The sequence below is a fragment of the Neolamprologus multifasciatus genome, chromosome 13 (genome assembly GCF_963576455.1).
Source record: "Neolamprologus multifasciatus chromosome 13, fNeoMul1.2, whole genome shotgun sequence".
NCBI lineage: Eukaryota > Metazoa > Chordata > Actinopteri > Cichliformes > Cichlidae > Neolamprologus > Neolamprologus multifasciatus.
The window spans coordinates 18804747-18823967 of NC_140451.1; the positions used below are offsets into that span (position 1 = coordinate 18804747).

General features: G+C 41.1%; 1 protein-coding gene across 2 annotated transcripts in view; it reads left to right on the plus strand.

Annotated features, from left to right (window-relative positions):
* Window positions 1–9579: 9579 nt before the first annotated feature.
* pdzd7a (PDZ domain containing 7a) overlaps window positions 9580–19221 on the plus strand; it is a 29252-nt gene continuing 19610 nt past the window's right edge. The window contains exons 1-8 of one of the 2 annotated variants that reach the window (XM_085183085.1): window positions 9580–10999; window positions 11114–11823; window positions 12704–12841; window positions 12972–13146; window positions 13554–13730; window positions 14021–14168; window positions 16841–16901; window positions 17504–18031. In XM_085183085.1, the coding sequence (XP_085039211.1) occupies window positions 11634–11823; window positions 12704–12841; window positions 12972–13146; window positions 13554–13730; window positions 14021–14168; window positions 16841–16901; window positions 17504–18031 (1417 nt within the window). In that variant the 5' untranslated portion in view covers window positions 9580–10999; window positions 11114–11633. The remainder of the gene's footprint in view (window positions 11000–11113; window positions 11824–12703; window positions 12842–12971; window positions 13147–13553; window positions 13731–14020; window positions 14169–16840; window positions 16902–17503; window positions 18032–19221) is intronic. The other variant, XM_085183084.1, reaches the window with a different exon arrangement.

Sequence of the window (19221 nt, forward strand, 5' to 3'; positions counted from 1 at the left end):
CCCCACGGCTCACGATAAGGAGCCGGCTTGCATCGTTCACGTCAAAGATCCGGCTCTAAGAGCTGTTTCGTTCGCGACTGACACATCACTAGTGCCTATGCCAAGAGGCACACTTATTACTATTCGTCAGATTTATTATTATTCTTCTTATTATTCTTCTCAATCTTCCGCCTGAAATTTCGGCACGTAACTTGCCACACAGTTTTGAGACAACTTCACATATGTTATATCATTTTGTGCGGCTGGATCGGGAATGGTGTGCTATGACTTTTGGTGTTGTGACTTTTATAGTTTTTTAAATATTAATATTTTAGTGCAACTTTTGGCCCATTTTTTTGGCCCATTGAAATGAATGGGAAAGATTCATTTGTGGTGTGTTGGCTCCATCTTTTGGTCCCATTGAAACGAAAGTTAAACTTAATTTGTGGTGTGTTGGCTCTCTCTAGTGGTATGCCGGGAGTGGTACGGCCTGTCTACCCTTATTTGGATTACCGTATTGATGGTAATATCAACAGTGCACACAGTGTCGCTGCTTTCAGGAACCATTGGAATTTTTAAGGTTGTGCAAACCATTCATTAGTTACAGTAATCGAAAGGGCAGTGGCGGTCCTAGCCTGTTAGGCGCCCTGGGCGAACACCCCCTCTGGCGCCCCCCCCCCCCCCCACACACACACACACACACAGATATATGAAGAGGGAGAGAGTATGCATAGTATGCAAACGGCTACTAAACAGACATCATACTTCGTCATACAATGAGAACAGGACAAATCAACAATTGACACTGACTAATTAATATTATATTATTGTATATATTGTTTGGAGTTTAGTCTGTTACTGTTACTATTTGTACCATTTCTTCTTGGAGGAACTGTAACCCACATAATTTCCTTAGGGATTAAGAAAGTATTCTGATTCTTAATGTTTTAGGATACATGACCTGCCATTATCCAATGACACATCTGCTTACCTGTGTCTTTTGCTCGTTCCTCCTTGTAGGAGCCATAATTAAATGTATTGAATTTTAAGGATCACTGGGTTTTTATTTGTTTGGTTGCTATGGTAATGTGTAACAGGAGTCACGTGGGTGCTAGCGGTGACATTAATAGGGCGTTGTCAGTCTGTCATTCACTGGTTTGCTTTTGACAGAGAGGAGGGCTGGGTAGCCGTAGTTTTTGTTGACCGCAGCACAACGAGTTTCCCCTTGTTGCATTAGAGCCTGTGATGTTTTAAGAGTTTGAATCGCGAGCCGATCACATTGCTCTGTAAACTTTTCAAGCACTTTAATAAACAAGCAAGCAATTCCACCTCTCGCATTACTGCGTAAAGTTGACAGCGCGTCAGGCAAATGGGCAGGCTCCATCCCCAGCCTCTAGCGACTGTGGAAGTCGCTACACTCCTCTTCTTTTCTCTTTTTTTAAACTTTAAAAACGGGTTGTGTGTGAGACTTTAAATAAACAAAATATAAAATATACATTTTAAATTGTTATTGATCCCTTTACCCCGAGTCCTAAAGTGTATATTTATTTTTTTTACTCTTAAATATTTATTGTTTGTTTTCTTGCACTGCTGTAACTGGAGCCTCGTCGTCTCGTCTCTCTATATACTGGACTGTATGTAGCGGAGATGACAATAAAGTTTACTTTGACTTCAGCAGCAAGCAGGCGCACCGAGGGCTCTCTCGCTCACTTGCATACAGAATTTCGAAAAAACATCAGTGCAAATTATAAGTCTGTATCATGATGTCTGGTGTTTTCGTGTTTGTTAGTTTGTTTTTATTTAGTTTTATTTTGCGAGCTGGTTATTAGATGCTGCTCCAGCCAGCCAGAGAATTCCCCCGCTGCCCCGCCCTCTCCTCCCTGAGCTGCAAGCAGCAGGCGCACCTCGCAAACGGAGGGCGCCCTTACTCCCATGGGCGATAGAAAATCGATCGGTGCCTGTGCCATTCCCAATATGGGCTCGCATGATGTCGGGGCAGCATGAGTACAAGCATTTTTTTTTTTTTACCGATGCCCATAATGCCGCCCCCCACCACGATGCCGCCCCGGGCAACTGCCCGTGTCGCCTGTATCTAAAACCGCTACTGCGAAAGGGTGTATGCTTGGTGGAAAACGCCATATCCCACAATTCATAGCACGTCTCTGCTGTGTCAAACAATGGCGGCTACCACTTAGTTTTAATATTGCTCTTATTACTGTTTCTAGGTCACAAATTAAGCTTTTAGGATATTTTCAGGTGAGAATGTAGGTGTGTAAACTTCAAATATCTGCTCGTTTTATCAAGACATCCCATATTAGCAACAGTGCTCTGACGTAGGTGCCGCCTGACTCGCTAGCTAGCTCGGCTTGGCTGACAAGCAACCTGGGCTGGATGACAGTGAGCGCGGCTCACTCTCGTTTCACCCCCCGGTCTTTCGCAAAGACTCGGGGTCACAGCTGGACTCTTTTTTTGTTTATATGGGCCGATGATTTATGTATTCATTTTAGTAACGGTATAAACGGTGGAAGGTGGTGGATTGTAATAACTCAGTTGTTTGGTGTTGGCGGAGCTCAAACAGAGGGCAGCCAGTGGATGAGGGAAACCGAAGGCAGAAGAAGCAGACCCGAGGCGGCTGCGGCCAGAGCATCAGGTGAACTGAATTTCAGGTAAGAAGTTATGAACTGCAGTCTATCTGGGTCAGATATAAACCAAGTTTAGGTGTAGTTTATTTTTGTTGTGCTGACTTTTTACAATCGGTGACAATAACTGGTACTGCGTGCTAGCTAGCATGACGGAGTTTCTATACAGCTGGGTGGGTGCTTTGATGTTACTGATACCATAGTGAACTTTATTTTATTCATAAGGTTAGTTAGTAGAATTGCCTACCGTCCAGTAAAAACGTAATCGTTCGGCATTCAGAGAAAATATTAGCGTTTGGTATTGAGCTGAAAAAGAACACAGTTTGTCCTGTACTTCAGCTAGAATGTTTGTTTATCGCCCACTTTGCACCAGAACGGGGAAACTGGCGGATGTCGAGCTAAACAACAGCAGCACATTTAAGCTTGATCAGCTGTTGTTAGAATTTATTTGATATTAATTTCTAGTATCAGGTGATGTTTGCTGGAGCCCCAGCTGTAAAAGCTGCTGGTCATTATATCAGTTTGGATATCTGGTGAGAGGGAAACATGAAGATGAAACCAGGAGATGTCCTTACTGAATCATCAGAGCTGAACAGGTGATGGAAAAACAGGTTTACCTTTTAGGTGACATGATTGAGTTGAAGGGAAGTTATGAACCGTTTCTGAGAGACAAGTGACACCAGAATCTTTTTCTGTGTAGCTGGCAACTGGTAACTGTGCAGGGGCGGATCTAGGAAAGTTTTTGCCAGGTGGGCCATTAACAGGGAGAGGGGGGCACAAAGAAATACTTTTCTTTCTTATTTTCATTTAAAATATCTAGCTTTTACTAAATAGTTATCTGAATCTTACAACCAAAGTTTGTATAATAATGCAAAAGATTGTCTGTAGACCATTGTCAATCAATCAGAACGCTGTGTAAAAAACAAAAAACAAAATAGTGAATGTAAAATTGTGATTTACCTGCAGCCTCGTCCTCTCGTCTCTCTCTCTTTATCACTTTGGCGTGTCTCAACATTCAGTTATGCAGACATATGTGTTCTTAAAAGCAATTCTTTGTTTTGCGGGCGGAGTGGAAGCCGTTTTGCTTCACGGTGTACCTTAACAAAGCGGGAATGCTTCTTATTTACATCTAGTCAAAGTGTTGGTAATAGTGTTTTAGTCACAATAATTTTGTGATTCTGACAATATCTCAGCTTGCAGTGATGCAAGCATTTTATTTTAAAAACGGCACAAATGGGAATTTCTTCTGAATGGGCAATGTCAGCCTGTTCACAAGCGTTTCATTTAATCAAACCACTAGTTTTAATCTAACTAGTTTTTACGCATCTACTGGGGTTTCTTTCACGGGTTGATGCGATCATTTTATTTAAAAATTGGGATTTCGGAATGTTGAACTAAGAGTCTGTGAAGGTTCTCAGTCATCCAGGCCATTGTAGTCAAAGGAGCTTGCAAAGAAAAGCGTCTGGACTTCTTTAAGTTGCTTGAAGACGTTTCACCTCTCATCCGAGAAGCTTCTTCAGTTCTAAGGTCAAATGGTGGGGAGTCCCAGATTTAAACCTAGTGGGAGTGTCCCCCCACAGAGGGACAAAAGGACCCCTTGATGATCCTCTAATTGCCTGAGCCAAGGTGTGAAACTGTGTGTGGGTCCCAATCCGCCAGGGTTTTGGGTGAGCTCTTTGTGAAACCTGGCCCCACCTTATCATGCGAATTCCTGAGGTCAGATGGCCCAGGATGTGAGTGGGCATTAAGGCGTCTGGGGAGTTGAACTAAGAGGGAGACAGAGCCAGCTAGTTTTTCAACACAACAGGTCGCAAATAACATTCAGTCCTTTAGAAAATAAACACTATTGGGCTACTTCTAAAATACGTTGCACAAGATGTCACCTTTTCCCCCAAAACAGCCAGTATCGCTCTTTCAAACTAATTGTGTTTTAATCACACTCATTTTGTGATTCTGATGTCACAGCATGCAGCGATGCAAGCATTTTATTTATTTAAAAACGGCACAAGCGGGAATTTCTTCTGTACGGGTAATTTCAGCCTTCATGACTGTTCACAAGTGTTTCATTAAATCAAACCGCTAGTTTTAATTTAACTAGTTTTTAAGCATCTACTGGGGTTTCTTTCACGGGTTGATGCGATCATTTTATTTAAAAATCAGGATTTCAGAATGTTGATCCAAGAGGGAGACAGAGGCTGCTAGTTTTTAACGCAATAGGTGGTTACAAATAACATTCAGCCCCTTTAGAAATAAATGCTGCAGTGATACTTCTACAGCTAGTCGCGCAAGCCCCATCCGTCTTTCAACAGCCGGTTAATTGTTTGAATTTGTTCAGGAATGCAAAAGCCCACCGTGGGTATCATTTAATTGTTGGGATTCCTTAGGAAAAGGTAAAAGCCGACAGGTGTACCAGTCGAGCGGGAACCTGACCTTTTGTTTAAGGTGGCCGGTATCGGCTCTTTTTGTAATTCCTCGACAAGGTAAAGCCCCGCAGATGTACCAGTCGAGCAGGGTATTGCCTATTTTCTGAAGTAGCCAGGAATACCGGACTCTTAGGCCTATCTTGGCCAGTTACACCGGAACTCAGCAACTGCGTGCCCCACCCTCATTGTTTTAAACTTGCACAGCAAGGTGATGCCCTGCAGGTGTATCGCCCCCAGACTTATCGTCCCCCCATCTATTGTTTTTAGAAGCCCCCCCGGTCCTATATGAAGCGTTCCTCAAAGCGTGAGACCCTCGCCATTTCACGTCAGGACCAGCGCCGGTGCAGACCATTTTCTACCCACACAGAGCGTTTCTGACTGGCTGGCGTTGCTTATGCATAAGAGAAAAGCAACAATACAACGTGGTTCTCTGCTCCAAGACATTCGCGGTCCTTTCACACGGTAAGCATGTGTGTTATAGGCGGCACTTCATAAATGTCTGTCTGTCAGCGCAGATTATTCAAACTGTTTTTAAAATGTGACTAATTTGTTGTCCAAAAAACATTTCCTCTAAATTTGCAAAGTTACGGATTTAAAAATATATATTTTTGAATTTTTAGCTAGATGTCAAGCATATCAGAATCAGAATCAGAATACTTTATTGATCCCTGGGGGAAATTATTTTTTGTTACAGTGCTCCATTATAAACAAACATTAACAAGACAGACAACACGCTAACTAAGAATATGATAGACTCTTGAGCATATTTATATAGCAAAATTCACAGTGGTATAACCATAAAAGATGCCCAACTGGGCTCTAATGCAAGCCTTTAAACTGTATGCTGATAAGTGCATAAAGCAGGGGTCCCCAAACTTTTTCCAGTGAGGGCCACATAACTTTTCCCTTCTCCGATGGGGGGCCAGGGTCAGTTTGTAACAGAAAAAGTGTGACAATCGCAGGTTTGCTGAAATGTAAGCATTTATTGTTTTCCAGAATACATACATAACCAAATATTAATAACCCTTTCCGAGATCAAATAACCCTCTCTGGGTTCTTAATAGAAAAAATTAACTTAGGAAATACTTAATAACACTTTTTATGACATCAATAATAACCAAATAACCTTCTTTGGGTTCTTCACAGAAAAAAGTCAGGAAATATATAATAACAGTATTTCTGAAATCAATAATAACCAAATAACCCTCTCTGGGTTCTTCACAGAAAGAAAGTTTCTGTTGTGCTGTGTGCAATCTTGAGCTTCAGTTGTCAGAGCAGAATCTCTTAAATGACTCATATGAGCAGTCTCTCAAAGTGTTCTTTCCTTATTATCAGTTTTGTAGGTCCCAATAGGGTAGCCTAGTAGACACCACTGTTTGCTCTCTCTCATCAACTTCCCTCTGAAAACCACAAAGCAAGCAGGCTGAGAAACCGAACTAAGTGATACAGCACCTACACAGCACAAAACATTTCAATACCAGTATGGTTTTGGAGATGGATTTTATCCCAGTAGATTTTATTATGATTATATTTGTTTATACTCAGAATAACTTATTCAAGTCGCAAAAGTGAGCTTACCTATGTACTGTATGTTCATCAGTGTGAACTGTGGGCCTGACCTGGGGGGGGGGGTCACATTCACGTTCTAGGCAAAGTGAGGTTTAGCGTGGTTCACAATTCAAATCAAATGAGCTTTATTAACATGAGGAAACATTTCCAGAGATTCAGTCGGGCAGGCCCACTACACCCCAGTGTTCTGTGGTGCATTAGTGTCGATCGTGTGGCCAGACTGAAAAAATAATAATGCGAAGGAAAAAAATAATGCATCTCTAATATTGTTCAGGGGGTTGGGTCAAATGTGAAGGCGGGCCGTGTCCGGCCCGCGGGCCGTAGTTTGGGGACCACTGGCATAAAGTATACCTCAATAGCTGAAAAGAGTCTGTATCCAGAATTTGCAGATCTGCAGATTTGTTTTTAAATGTGGCACTTTTTTCACAAACTGCAGATAATGAAGTCCTCTTTATTTGAGAAAGTGTCCCTAAGCTATTGCTGCTCATACTTACTGAGTTCCCTAGCTACGTCTTTACTGTGTCAGTAAACTTTTTGAACAAGAAAGGCATCGTAGCTTTAAAGACGCATCTTAATTGAAGCAAAGGCAAAAAATTGGAATGGATTTTATGTGGCTGTTCATATTAAATTCATCAAAGAGTGAAAATCCAAAGAGCTGCTGCAATCCTTTGTATTAATGATCTCTCTCTCTCTCTCTGTGTGTGTGTGTGTGTGTGTGCTACTATGTGAGTGCGTGTGTGTGTGTGTGTGTGTGCGTGCGTGCGTGCTCGTCGAAGGAAGGTCAAGACAAGAGCTTTTTTTGGAATGCATTTCCAATCAGCTTTTTTTTTTTTTTTTACAAGAAGTGTAGCTCATACACTGCAATAAATGTATTCTGCTGCATCTGCTAATGAGAGAACATGTTTTTTCATCATAAAGACTGTGATATGAAGCATTGTTAAAGTGTCTCTTCAGTAATGCTGCTGAGAGAAACAAGTGTTGACTCTTTTTTTTTAAATAGATGACTTAAAATACTAAACTCTAATTTCAAAGGTTTATTTTAAGTTTAAAGAATATAACAGCTGGTAAGACGATGAGTTTTGCTTCTCACTGTCCGTGTTATGTTGTAGTATCCATTATCATGTATGCTACTTTGCTCTGTGGACTGTAAAATGTTTCATTGTATTCATGAAATAAACCAGACTTTCAATGTCTGAATCTTTTACTCAGTGTCTATAGATGCTTTTACCCTAAACACAATCAGCTGACTGAGAGAAATGTCTGTAGTCCTCACTTTGGTCATTATAAATGTTGAAGGAGATTTGTTCCATAGACACCTTATACTAGTGTTTCCTACACTTAATCCAACACTACTATGTTATATTTAAATCCAGATTCCTTTTATAGTGTGCAGTGAAATTTGTTAAACCATCGCTTAATGGGACAGAAGTACAAGTTGCTCTTTACTAACACAAACTACACTCATTGGCAGCAGCATAGGCACACTTAAAATTTCTTCTGAAATTTTCGCTTTCTAGTTTAATTTATTATACTCAAAGTTTTCACTAGCTGTATCAGCTCCCTGGTACACAGCTAAAGACAGACTCTCATTTTTGTGTGGTGTGACAGTATATTTTTCTGTGATTTTATGCACAGCTGAAGGGTCTACAACGTACACCATCCTTATAATTCCCCAAAAGGTGGCAGCATTTCTACCTCCTGAAAGCTAAATACTTATGTTTCTTTAACAGGTTTCAAGGGGAGTCAGTCAGTCATATTAACAAGTTTTATTACCTATTCATTAGTCTGTTTATCCACTGGTTTTTAGTTTATAGGGAAACAGGTTGTATAATTGTGCTTTCTCATAAAATGAAATGCTTATTTAGTTCTGGTTTTGTTCAACTTTATTTTTTATTATGATGCAGAGAAAACAGATCTTCACATAGAAAGACCTGTCGATGGACATGGCAAATGGAGGTTGCAGGGGTAGGGGGAGAAGGAGGGAAGAAGGGGGTAGACGAAGGGTAGAAGAAGGTGCAGGATATGGGTGGGGTGGAGATGTGAAGGGGGAGAAGGAGGGAAGAAGGGGGTAGAGGGAGGTGCAGGGAGGATCCGGGTGGAGATGTGAATAGTAATGAAATGGAGAACCTCCTACACTTGTCCAGACTCAGCGGCCTCTTCCACTCATCTCACCAGAACGTTTCTTACTCCTGAAAAACCAACTCCAGCAGCCTGTCTTCTTCTTTCCTTTCGCTTTTTCTTCTACTTTGCCGTATATCTTTTCTACCTTTTCTTCTTTCTCTACACTTTCCTGGTCTTGTTTTGGTTTTTCCTCTTTCTTGCTTGACTTCCTCTTGAAAAAGCTGGATCCTTTTTTCTTTTGTTTTTCTTGCACCTGCAACTCATCGTTTTTCATCTCCAGTGTGTTATTTTCTTTGAGGTCTTTATTGTCTGCTTGAATCTTCTCAAAATCTTCCTGCAGTTTGTCAAACGTTTCATCCGCTTCTTTGCCCTTTTGTTCAAGCTCCTCTTGTTTCTGCCTTTTCTGATCCTCCTGGATTTCACTGTTTCTGCTTTGCAGTTCTTTGTGAATCCTCTCAAGTTCTTCATATTTTTGCAGGTGTTGGATCTTCTCCTGAAGCATTCTTCGACTCCATTTCTTCTCTAAGAGCTACAAGCCCATCCTTATGGCATAAATTCCTCCTCTCTACCAGAAGACCATTTAGGCGACTTTGCAGTTGGTACTCGCTCTCTCGTAGAGTTCTCAAAGGCTTTTCTGAGACCATTGTATTCACCGGGGGGACTGTACTGCCCACTGCAGCGAGGAGGAGGTCCTCTGAAACGTGGTTGATAGATGTTTTGAGACATTGCAAAAATAACCAACGCAAGTAGACTGATGTTCTTCTTGTTTTTTGAAGACGAGTGGAAAATCTTTGTAAAGACGAATTCAAAACTTGTTTAAATATGTTCAGAAACTGTGGTTCACTGTGGTTATTTGTTGCCCGTTACTGTGGTTACTTCACTGTAACAAACATTAACACGTTCTATAAGCAAATTACACTGAGACATCGCGTTCAGCTAATGTCTATCACGTGACATCAAATAGGATTTTAAAGAAAACATTTTTTCATTAATTTGTGTATTTTGCCATTTTCAATAAAATTTTAATTTCTTATTCTTCAACATATTTAGGATCCTTCTTACCTAGTGTTTATGTCGCGGGTGTAAGTTAGAAGGGTACGGAGCCCCTCTGATGACATGGTCCAAAAATAAATAAATTGTGGCCACAAAATACTACTTCGTGCCCACGAAATGGGTATAACGTGCGCACGAAACGCTAATTTGTAGCCACGAAACAGATACCCGTGATCCTTCCCGGGCCCTTACAGTTGGTTGACAAAATCTATCCCGGCGTCCAGGTCGTACTTAACGTCTGTAAAGCAACTATCTGTGTTGTGTATATATAATGATGTCAGATTAATAATGACAAACCAGAAATAAAATATCACTGCAAAGCCTTCAACTGAAGTTTGTGTGCCTTTTTTATTTAGTATTTCGCTGTATGTATTTATATTTTAGAGCATTTGTCTCTTTTTTATATACAGCCTGTTGTGTTTGGTTTGACTGTATTTATAATATATTTAAACCGACTTTGTTAAAAGTGTGGAAAATTCTTGAGAAATGGCATGATTTAAAAGATAAATGACAACTTCTGTTTTCTGAAAGCCATGTTAACCACACTTACAGCAGTCTCCTACAAAACTGCTTTTCACGATCACTGCTCCCGCGCATTGAGCTGGAGACCCACATGGATGTGACTAAACTAGCCACCAGGTGGGGTTGTTTACCCATCTTAACGGCGTGGCAGGAGGATCAGCTACTCCGTTTTCCCCCGCCTTCATCTCTCTCCAGCTCTACCAAAGTCCAGTAGCGCATTAATAAGAAAGTTTACTCGAGGACACGCTGGAGCAGTCTTGAGTGAGTGTTACTTTACTGTTTGAGTAATCAGTGTACTTACTCATCTCCAGCCCCAGCGCTAGTGGCTGCACAGCTGCGGGTGGGGGCTTATGTAAAAGGCTTACACCTCTTAAGACAATAATGGTCACCGGGAGAACAAATGAGGTGGCATTAACGCTCCGGAGGTGTCCTTTAATGCGTCAGTGAGGCGGACCAGCTCAGTGCAAGCGCAGCCAGCGCAACATGGACACGGCAGGTAATGCTAAAATTCTTTTTTACTTTATTTTAGACGCAGCAAGTCGAAGTTATGAACAGAATTAAAGTCCACCTATAATTATGCCTCCCTGCAAACTGTCGCCATATAACCTACTATCAAATTAGGCCTGTTGGTTATATGTGTGCTCACTGAGTTGCTGTCCATGGTGCTGATTAATAGACGGCCACGGGAGTTCAGTGAGTGTTTCTTATCCTCACAGGTCAATACTGTGTCAGAATTAAAGGATTTCATTGTCTATTCTTCAGCTCTGAGGCCACATTACTCATCACAACATATTCTTTTCACAACAGGCCGTTTAATTAAACATGACCAGAGGGGAATCACCCTGCACTGCTGACTTCTCTGCAGACAGCAGGCACCGGGTACCCTGTGGTTTCGGAAGGTACAGAGGACACTGTTGGATCACGCCAACATCTTTGACTTATAAGACCAGGATTATATCTGAGTGTGAGAAAATCCCTCTCTTCAGTCATGGAGCTTTTCTTTTAGCCAACTTTTGTGTTTTGTGACTTAGCTGTGTGGCTTCAGCTGAAGTCAGAGGTTTTTTTCAACCTGGTTTCTATTTTTAAGCTTTATCTACTGAATGAAACGGATGTCACTTGAGATTAGGGATGTTACCAGCAGCTTTTTTACTTGCTTCCTCCAGTGGGGATCAGTTTGGACAAGTAGGTGCTAAAGTGTCCATTTTACAAGTTATTTGTCCCTCACTGCCTTTCCCCAAACACTTGGCTCCATCTCTGCCATCCTGACCTGGGACTCCACATATCCTCTCGCCTGGATGACTGAGGGAAGAGTTTTTGGACACTTACCATGGCTGACTCCTTTCAAACTCCAGCCTGGAGGGAGATGACAAATGGAGGGGGGCACCCCCACTTTAAAAACGGAGGTCCGAATGGGGGTTCCCACAGCACCACACGCTACATGGTGAAGAAGCAGCGCCACAGACGCAGGTCCTCCTCACCCATGGGCAGGGTCATCCTCATCAATGCACCTGTTGATGGTGAGGTCTGGTCCCAGTAACAGTCTTCTGCTACCATGGCAACACAGCAACTGGCTGCAAAGGTGTATTCAGGACAATCAGTGACACAGATATTTGTCTAAAATTAATTCAGAGCAAGCTGATATACATATGTAAAATACTGTGGACAGAGTTAATCTTATGTGTTTTTAAGCTAAAAGGGAATGAGAACTGAGTTACTAAAAACTTTTTTAGTCAACCTCTTTTCTATTTTTTAAGCAGAAATACAAACAATTCAAGTATCTAAAATGTAAAATTTTGGTAGTCTTCTTCGTTTTCAGTGATCATAAACTGAATGTCCGCAGTAGGCTTTGCTCATTTAAGATGAGACAAAAAAGTTGTGTGAAGATGTGAATTTTGGCTTTGGATATTTCTGACATTTGAAAGACTGATCGGCCAATATTTAATTGAGACAATATCAGACAGAGTGATCAACACAAATGTTAATTAATGGTTAGTTGTATTCACAGTAGGCACCACCCAAGTTGTGCAAAAATTATGTCAGTTAAATAAAGTTGCTTTCAAAGATAAGCCTATTTAAATGCATTTTATTTGTCAGTTAACTTCATAAGAGTCCGTCGACCTGTGACCTGAAAAAGTTCATAAGGATGAAGTTTTTCATTTAAGGTTGATACATATGTTTTAGGTTTAACAGTCAATAGGTTTGTTATCAGTAACTTTTAAATGTTAGAATGTTTATTGTTTGTCGTTTATTGTCTGTTCTTTGTAAATGAGTTGTTTTCCCATCAGCTTTGAATTTTCAAATCATATTTTGTTGCAAGTGTCCCAATCCTGGGAATACTTGTGGGTCACACTGTGCATATTTATGGTGGACTCATGTCGGTGTTTTGTGTGTTTGCAGGAGGGGATGACAGTGAAGACATTCACACAGTGACAGTAGATAAGAGTCCAGATGGGCGTCTGGGTTTCAGTGTCCGCGGGGGCTCTGAACATGGACTCGGCATATTTGTCAGTAAGGTGCAGGACAACAGCCCTGCAGGTTAGGAAGAAGTGTGTGTTCATCAGACTGTCTATGTAAATGGTCACGACAAGCTTTTTTTCCCCAGTGTGCTTACACGTGGGAATGTTGTCTTCTGGTTTTTCATGCTGAATTCTGCCTGTGTCTGCAGCGGAGGCTGGGCTGACTGTGGGTGACAAGCTGGTGGAGGTGAACGGGGTCAGCCTGGAGAGCATCACCATGAGCAGTGCTGTGAAGGTCCTGACAGGAAACAACAGGCTGAGGATGGTGGTGAGACGGGTGGGCAAGATCCCCGGCATCCGCTACTCTAAGGAGAAGACCACATGGTGAGGCCAGTCCACTCAGCAGGGCTGGAAACTACCAAGATATCAAACATTTACTGTAAAATATTGACTTCTAATAACTGTATTTTATGATGAAATACTTATTGCTGAATATGTAAGAGACTACAGCTTTGGAACTACTATCACTGACCTTTGTGTGGCTCTTGTTTTGTGAAGTCTTGTCACTTGACTGTAGCTCACACTGGTTATCTTTCTTTTGGGATATACAGTATCTAGGTTTCATGTGGCATCAGTGGATTGATTACTGCTGTGACCTTTATGGCTACTTGATTATCTGATACTGACACACTTGACTTCAGTGGACAGAGAGAAAGCAGTTTATATGAGTGTTTTCATGTGTGCATATACAATATGTCTCCTTTTGTGTGTGTTTATGTGTGTGCGTGCAGGGTGGATCTGATTCACCGGCGGATGGTAGTGGAGGAGAGCGGTCGTACCCCTTCAGAGGCCAGTTCGGACAGCGCTCTTCGCAGGATCGTACATCTCTTCACCACGTCAGATGATTATTGCTTGGGCTTCAACATCAGAGGAGGACGAGAGTTTGGATTGGGGATTTATGTGTCTAAGTATGAATACAAACACAGTTTTTTTGTATGAGATAAAAAAATTAATTAGTACTTGTTGTAAAATCATTTGGGCATCAGGATGGTTACATTGGTGCACTTGGTGGAATCCAGGTTTACCCCACCTGGCTGCAAATAATATTAACCCCAATAATTAAAGATGATATCATAATCTCATTTGCAAAATTTATTGAGTCTTTGTGGTAGATCAAAGCAAAGAAGCTCACATTTAAATTCAATTAGTAGTTACATTTCTTTTTTTCATGTCTGGATTTTTTCATACTGCTCATCAGGTTGGACCCAGGTGGACTTGCAGAGCAGCATGGCATCAAAATGGGGGATCAGATCCTTGCAGCTAATGGTGTGAGCTTTGATGACATCACTCACAGCAATGCGGTGGAGGTCCTGAAGAGCCACACCCACGTCATGTTGACCATCAGGGTGAGCGAAAGAAAAAAAAAAAGGAAAAAATATGTTTAAAGTTGAGCTAATCAGTTTCAGGTTGTTAGGTTGTTGTTGTTGTTTTTTTACATTTTTATAATTAACACGGTATGAGAGGACTGTCACAGCATGAGGACACATTTTTGTTCTTTTTGTCCTTTTACAACCTGTGACTTAAATGTTTTGGCTCAGTTTCAGACAGCACACACAGAGCAAGTGACGAGAGTAGAGGATTTAACAGCCAAAAAGCTAAATATATTCCAAGGAGTGAGAGGAACACAAGAAAAAGAGCTAACATGAGAGTATATATTGGGCTTTTTTTCCTCTTTTGGACATAAACATACCTCCAGTTGAATGCTGAGATATACTTGAGCAACACTGTGTCAAACCACCAAACTAAAAACATACTCAGTGCTGTCTGAAATGAGACTGAAGTTTGATTTCAGGAAGTTCTCTAATTGCAGTGGAGTGTTAATAATTTGCTTCAGTTTAAACTTAACAGCTGATTGGAGCTTTGAGTGCTGACACAATAATAAATGCTAGTGTGTAAACAACACTGGCTCTTCTCAATGAGCCTGCACTGCTGAGCAGACAGTTGGCTTACAGCCCTCAAATTTCTTATGTGTGCCTGAGTATGTGTGCTAGGCCACAGCACTTAACCTGTGTCATTTCTGGATAAAGGCACCGCGTGTAGGTGCGTATGAATCGGTGTATGTGTGATGTGCTCTCAGCTCACTAGCATTGCTGCATGCTCATTTTACCCCCCTGATCTCAGGTTCCACGTGTGAAAAACAGCCAGGCACGACGTTCATTATTCAAAGGCAGGCGAGGATCAAGTTATAATCAACCGAAAGCCTTAATTTATGCCTTCTTCCTGTCCTGTATGGATGGATCACACACATAGTTAAGCACGGTTTTGTTATTTAAGACCCTCACACCTGTGCTTTTAAAGAAAAAAAATGAGTGCTGATGAGACAGTTCCTTAAAAAAAAAGTTGAGAAGGCATTATACAGTATTATGTGCTTACGAGAGCCACGTGTTTTATAATTCTGTGAACCACATAATATTTACCCTAACCTATACAGTAAATACAAGTACCTTAATATCCTTACAACTTTATATTTGAAGTAAGGATTCATTTGAACTGGATATTAAAGCAATTACTAACCATTACTAGAGCAAACATAACATAACTAAACTAACATTAAGTACAATAAGATGCTGCACAGAGGTCAAAAGGTGGAAATTAAGCTGGCATGCATAACTGAAAATATCAAAGGCAGAACAACCTGTAAGTCCAGTGCTCGCTTTAATGTGTGGACAGCTTATTGATTGGTCCAAATATTCCAGGGATTGTCATTGCAAGTGGTGCCCAATGGATAAAGACTTTCCTTTTGCCCTCTTCACCAAGTTCACATTTTGGTTTTGAGCGTCATGTCTTAAAGATTAGTGTATGGACTAGCTTGAAATTGAATTCAGGACTCATGTCAAATAATAATACTTTGGTTAGCCATTGTTTTATATCTGTGGTCGTAATCTTGTCAAATTAATCTGCAGAACCAAAATGATACCTTCTCATCACTCTCAGCTGTATGTGACATGCTAATGAGCACACAGTAACGTGTTTGTTGTCCCAGGAGTTTTTTTCTACCTCCAAGTTTCGAATTGTTAGTTATCTGCTTGAGTTTGAAGTTTTGGTTCTTATATTTGGCAGGCTGATTTTTGCACTCCTGTTTTAATTTCCTCATTACTCTCTAGTGAGTTTGATGCTTTATAATATTAATAAATCTCTGAGTTCTGTGTTTACTTTATTCCTCCTCTAGTGAAGAGTTTTAGTTGTTTCCCATGTTTCTTATTCTAACTTTAGATCATGTTTTAGTGCAAGTTTTTGCATCTCTGTGTTTAGTTAAAAAAAATAATCCAATTTTACTCATTTTGTTGTCACTTGTGTTTTGCTTTGAATTTTGCTCCTTTCTTTGCGATTTTCTGATGACTTTCACCCATGTTTTACTTCCCCCCTTTTCCTAATTCCCATCTCACCCTCAGTGTATGGATACGGTAGATAGCCCCATCCTTCCCTTAAAGGCCGTGTCTCCACATCTGTACACCTTACATTCATGTGCTGACTGTTTTTCCTCTCTGAAGATTTTTTGGAGGATTCAGGTCCTTTAATTGGATTCAAAAGACACTATTCCTTCTTTTAAGATCAAATTCAGATTCAGATCCATATTCACCCCATTGCCAGTTCTTTGTGTATTTTCATACAAAACAACAAAAATTGCTGTTTCTCTCCAGCTACATACAGTGTAATATGTACCAAGCTTTAAATACAAACATAATAAATAAAAGCAATATAACTGTTGTCATGACTTGGTGCTGTCTAAATAAAACTAAATGGAACTGAACTTGCTGACGATCCTCATGTAAACACTGCTATTATCAACATGTTATTGTAAACTCTTTTTAAACAGTTCAGCAGCTGCAGATTGTGAATGTGGCTCACAAGTAACAAAAAACTACAGGAAAAAATCCAAATGAACAAATGCTGGCTCATTTATAAATGTTGAAAAACCTCACTAACAGTCAATAAAGTCTAGAGAGTCTACTTCATAGTAATCATGCTGACTGTTTGCTGTTCTCGATGAATATTTTGTTTTTTTGATCTTCAACAGGAAGCTGGCAGATACCCCGCGTACAAGGAGATGGTGGCAGAATACGGCTGGCTGGAAAAGTGTATGTTGACTGTTTTTACAGTCCCTGGACAATGTTTAACACAGGTTTTACAAGAGATAATGAACGGTGGCGTGCCTTGACTAAACAAAATCAATGAAGATTTTATCTAAGCTACATGGTGGAGTCTCCTTGGAAACATTTAAAAATAAGTGGGATAGTGGCCTTGTGTAGCCTTCTTGAACAAGAAAGCTGTCATTCAGTTTCTTAATAGGACTCCAGGTCCTTGTTTTTTGCTTTGATACGAGCCCATCTCAACACAGCTAGGGATTAATTCAGTGTACTCAAAGGCAGCTCAGTCATCTGGAATGGAGCATGACTTGACATCTGTCGAGATGCCAAGATGCAGAGTCACTTTGGAGTTTCATTAGGAAAAAAGAAAAAAAAGAAGCCCTGCTTTATTTTCTGTCTATCAAAAGCTCACAGGATTATGGGGATATGAGAACAGACAGGTTTTCATTCAAAGAAAGCAGAAATAAGAAGGAAGCAAATTAAGCTTTTATGGGAAAACTTTATCCAGTCTAGCATGTATATTTATGTTGCTGTAACATATAGCAGCTGTTACACACACTAATCCCTTATATTCTTTGGATTGTATTCTATAGTAGCCAATGGAGGCCCTCCACCATCATCACAGGGTTCAGACTCCAACTCTTCTGCCTCGTCATTGTCCTCCACCACCCCTCTCAGTTCCCTCAGTGGTCTCTCCCAGGTCCTCTTCCCTCCTGTCTTTGGCTCAGAGATGGTAGACATTGGCATCTGCACTGAGGATCACTCCCGACGTCCGAGCAGTACTGATCGAACTGCTGACTCTGCCATACAGACTGAACCCCAACCTCCAAACTACCAGGACCACCTGTTGCCTAACGGGTCACACCCCGAAAGGCTGTCCACCACAGAAACAAGCCGGACTGTTGGTGCCACATTAGTGTTGAAGGACACGGTCATACGTGGGAAAGGAGAAGGGCCAAGGGAGATGGGAGGAGCTGGAGAAGGTGGACAGGGACGGGTGAAAACGCTGTCATCAGGGAAGCAGGAAGTTGAGAAACACTCACCAAAGACAGCAGCTCTGATGGCCCTCAGCAGACCGAGGAAGCCAATCAGTCGTTCCCAGAGTCACATCACAGAGTCAGGTGAGGTCTGCAGGCTCTTTGGGGTTGTTAAATGTGGGGAACTGTGGATGCAAGGTAGTTCTCTATGTACTTTATTAATAGCTGACAAGTTTTTTCCAGCCTATTTAGGACATATTTTAGTCACAGTCTAGGTGTTTACAATTAAGGCCGTGCTTTCTGAGAAAACAAAACAAACACAATACTTTTTAATTTATTAACTTTAGCAGCAGTGGTTAAACCAAGATGGTGGCATAAAAAATAAAGCTCTCAGTATTTCAGTATTTTGGTAGTGAGCGTACAACATGCACAGTTTATTCATGTGACGATTTTTAAATTTTAAATTTTTAAAATTTAAGCTGACAAGTGATGTTTTACGTCACTGGTTTTAATTATGGACTGTATTAGGTACATCTTGCTAGTATCGGGTTGGGCCCTCTTGATGCCTTCAGAACTGCTTTAATTCATCATGGCATAGTTTGAAGGTGCTGGACACATTATTCATAGATATATACTAGATATACTCAAAGATCAATAAAAGTTTCTGACATAGTTGATTATCCAGCCATCTGGAGATGGCTACATGGTGGTTATAGAGGAGTGTAGATGTCAGTAACAATACTCGGGTAAGTTGTGGCATTTAAACCATGCCCAGTCGATACTAAGGCATGCAAAGAGTGCCAAGAAAATATCTCACTTATAACACTACAGCTCCACCAGCCTGACCATTGATACAAGCCAGGAGGGACCCATGCTTTCATGTTGTTTATGTCATGAACTAGCTGTGTGAAGGCAGATGAGGACCCAAACGCAAACCTCTGCTTTATTGCAGGCTTCACAAAGAAACAGAACTAAACTGGGAAAACTAAACTGAGGACCGAGGGAACACAGAGAAAGGCACACAGGTTCAGGGAAGGGACATTGACAACACAACACTGAACTGAGCGAGACGTGGACATAAATACACAGAGGGTTAACGAGGGAAGTGGGTGCACACGGGGAACACAGCTGACACAGATAATCATAATGAGACAGGGCAGGAGCAAACACAACATGACGTATACTGACGAGAGATTGTCAAAGTAAAACAGGAAGTACACAGAGGTGCAGACAGGAGGAGAGAGCACAGGGAGAGCACAGACATAACGGGCTGGAGAAAACATGGAATAAAACACAAGGATGGGAAACGAGGGCTCACAGATTCACAGAGGGGG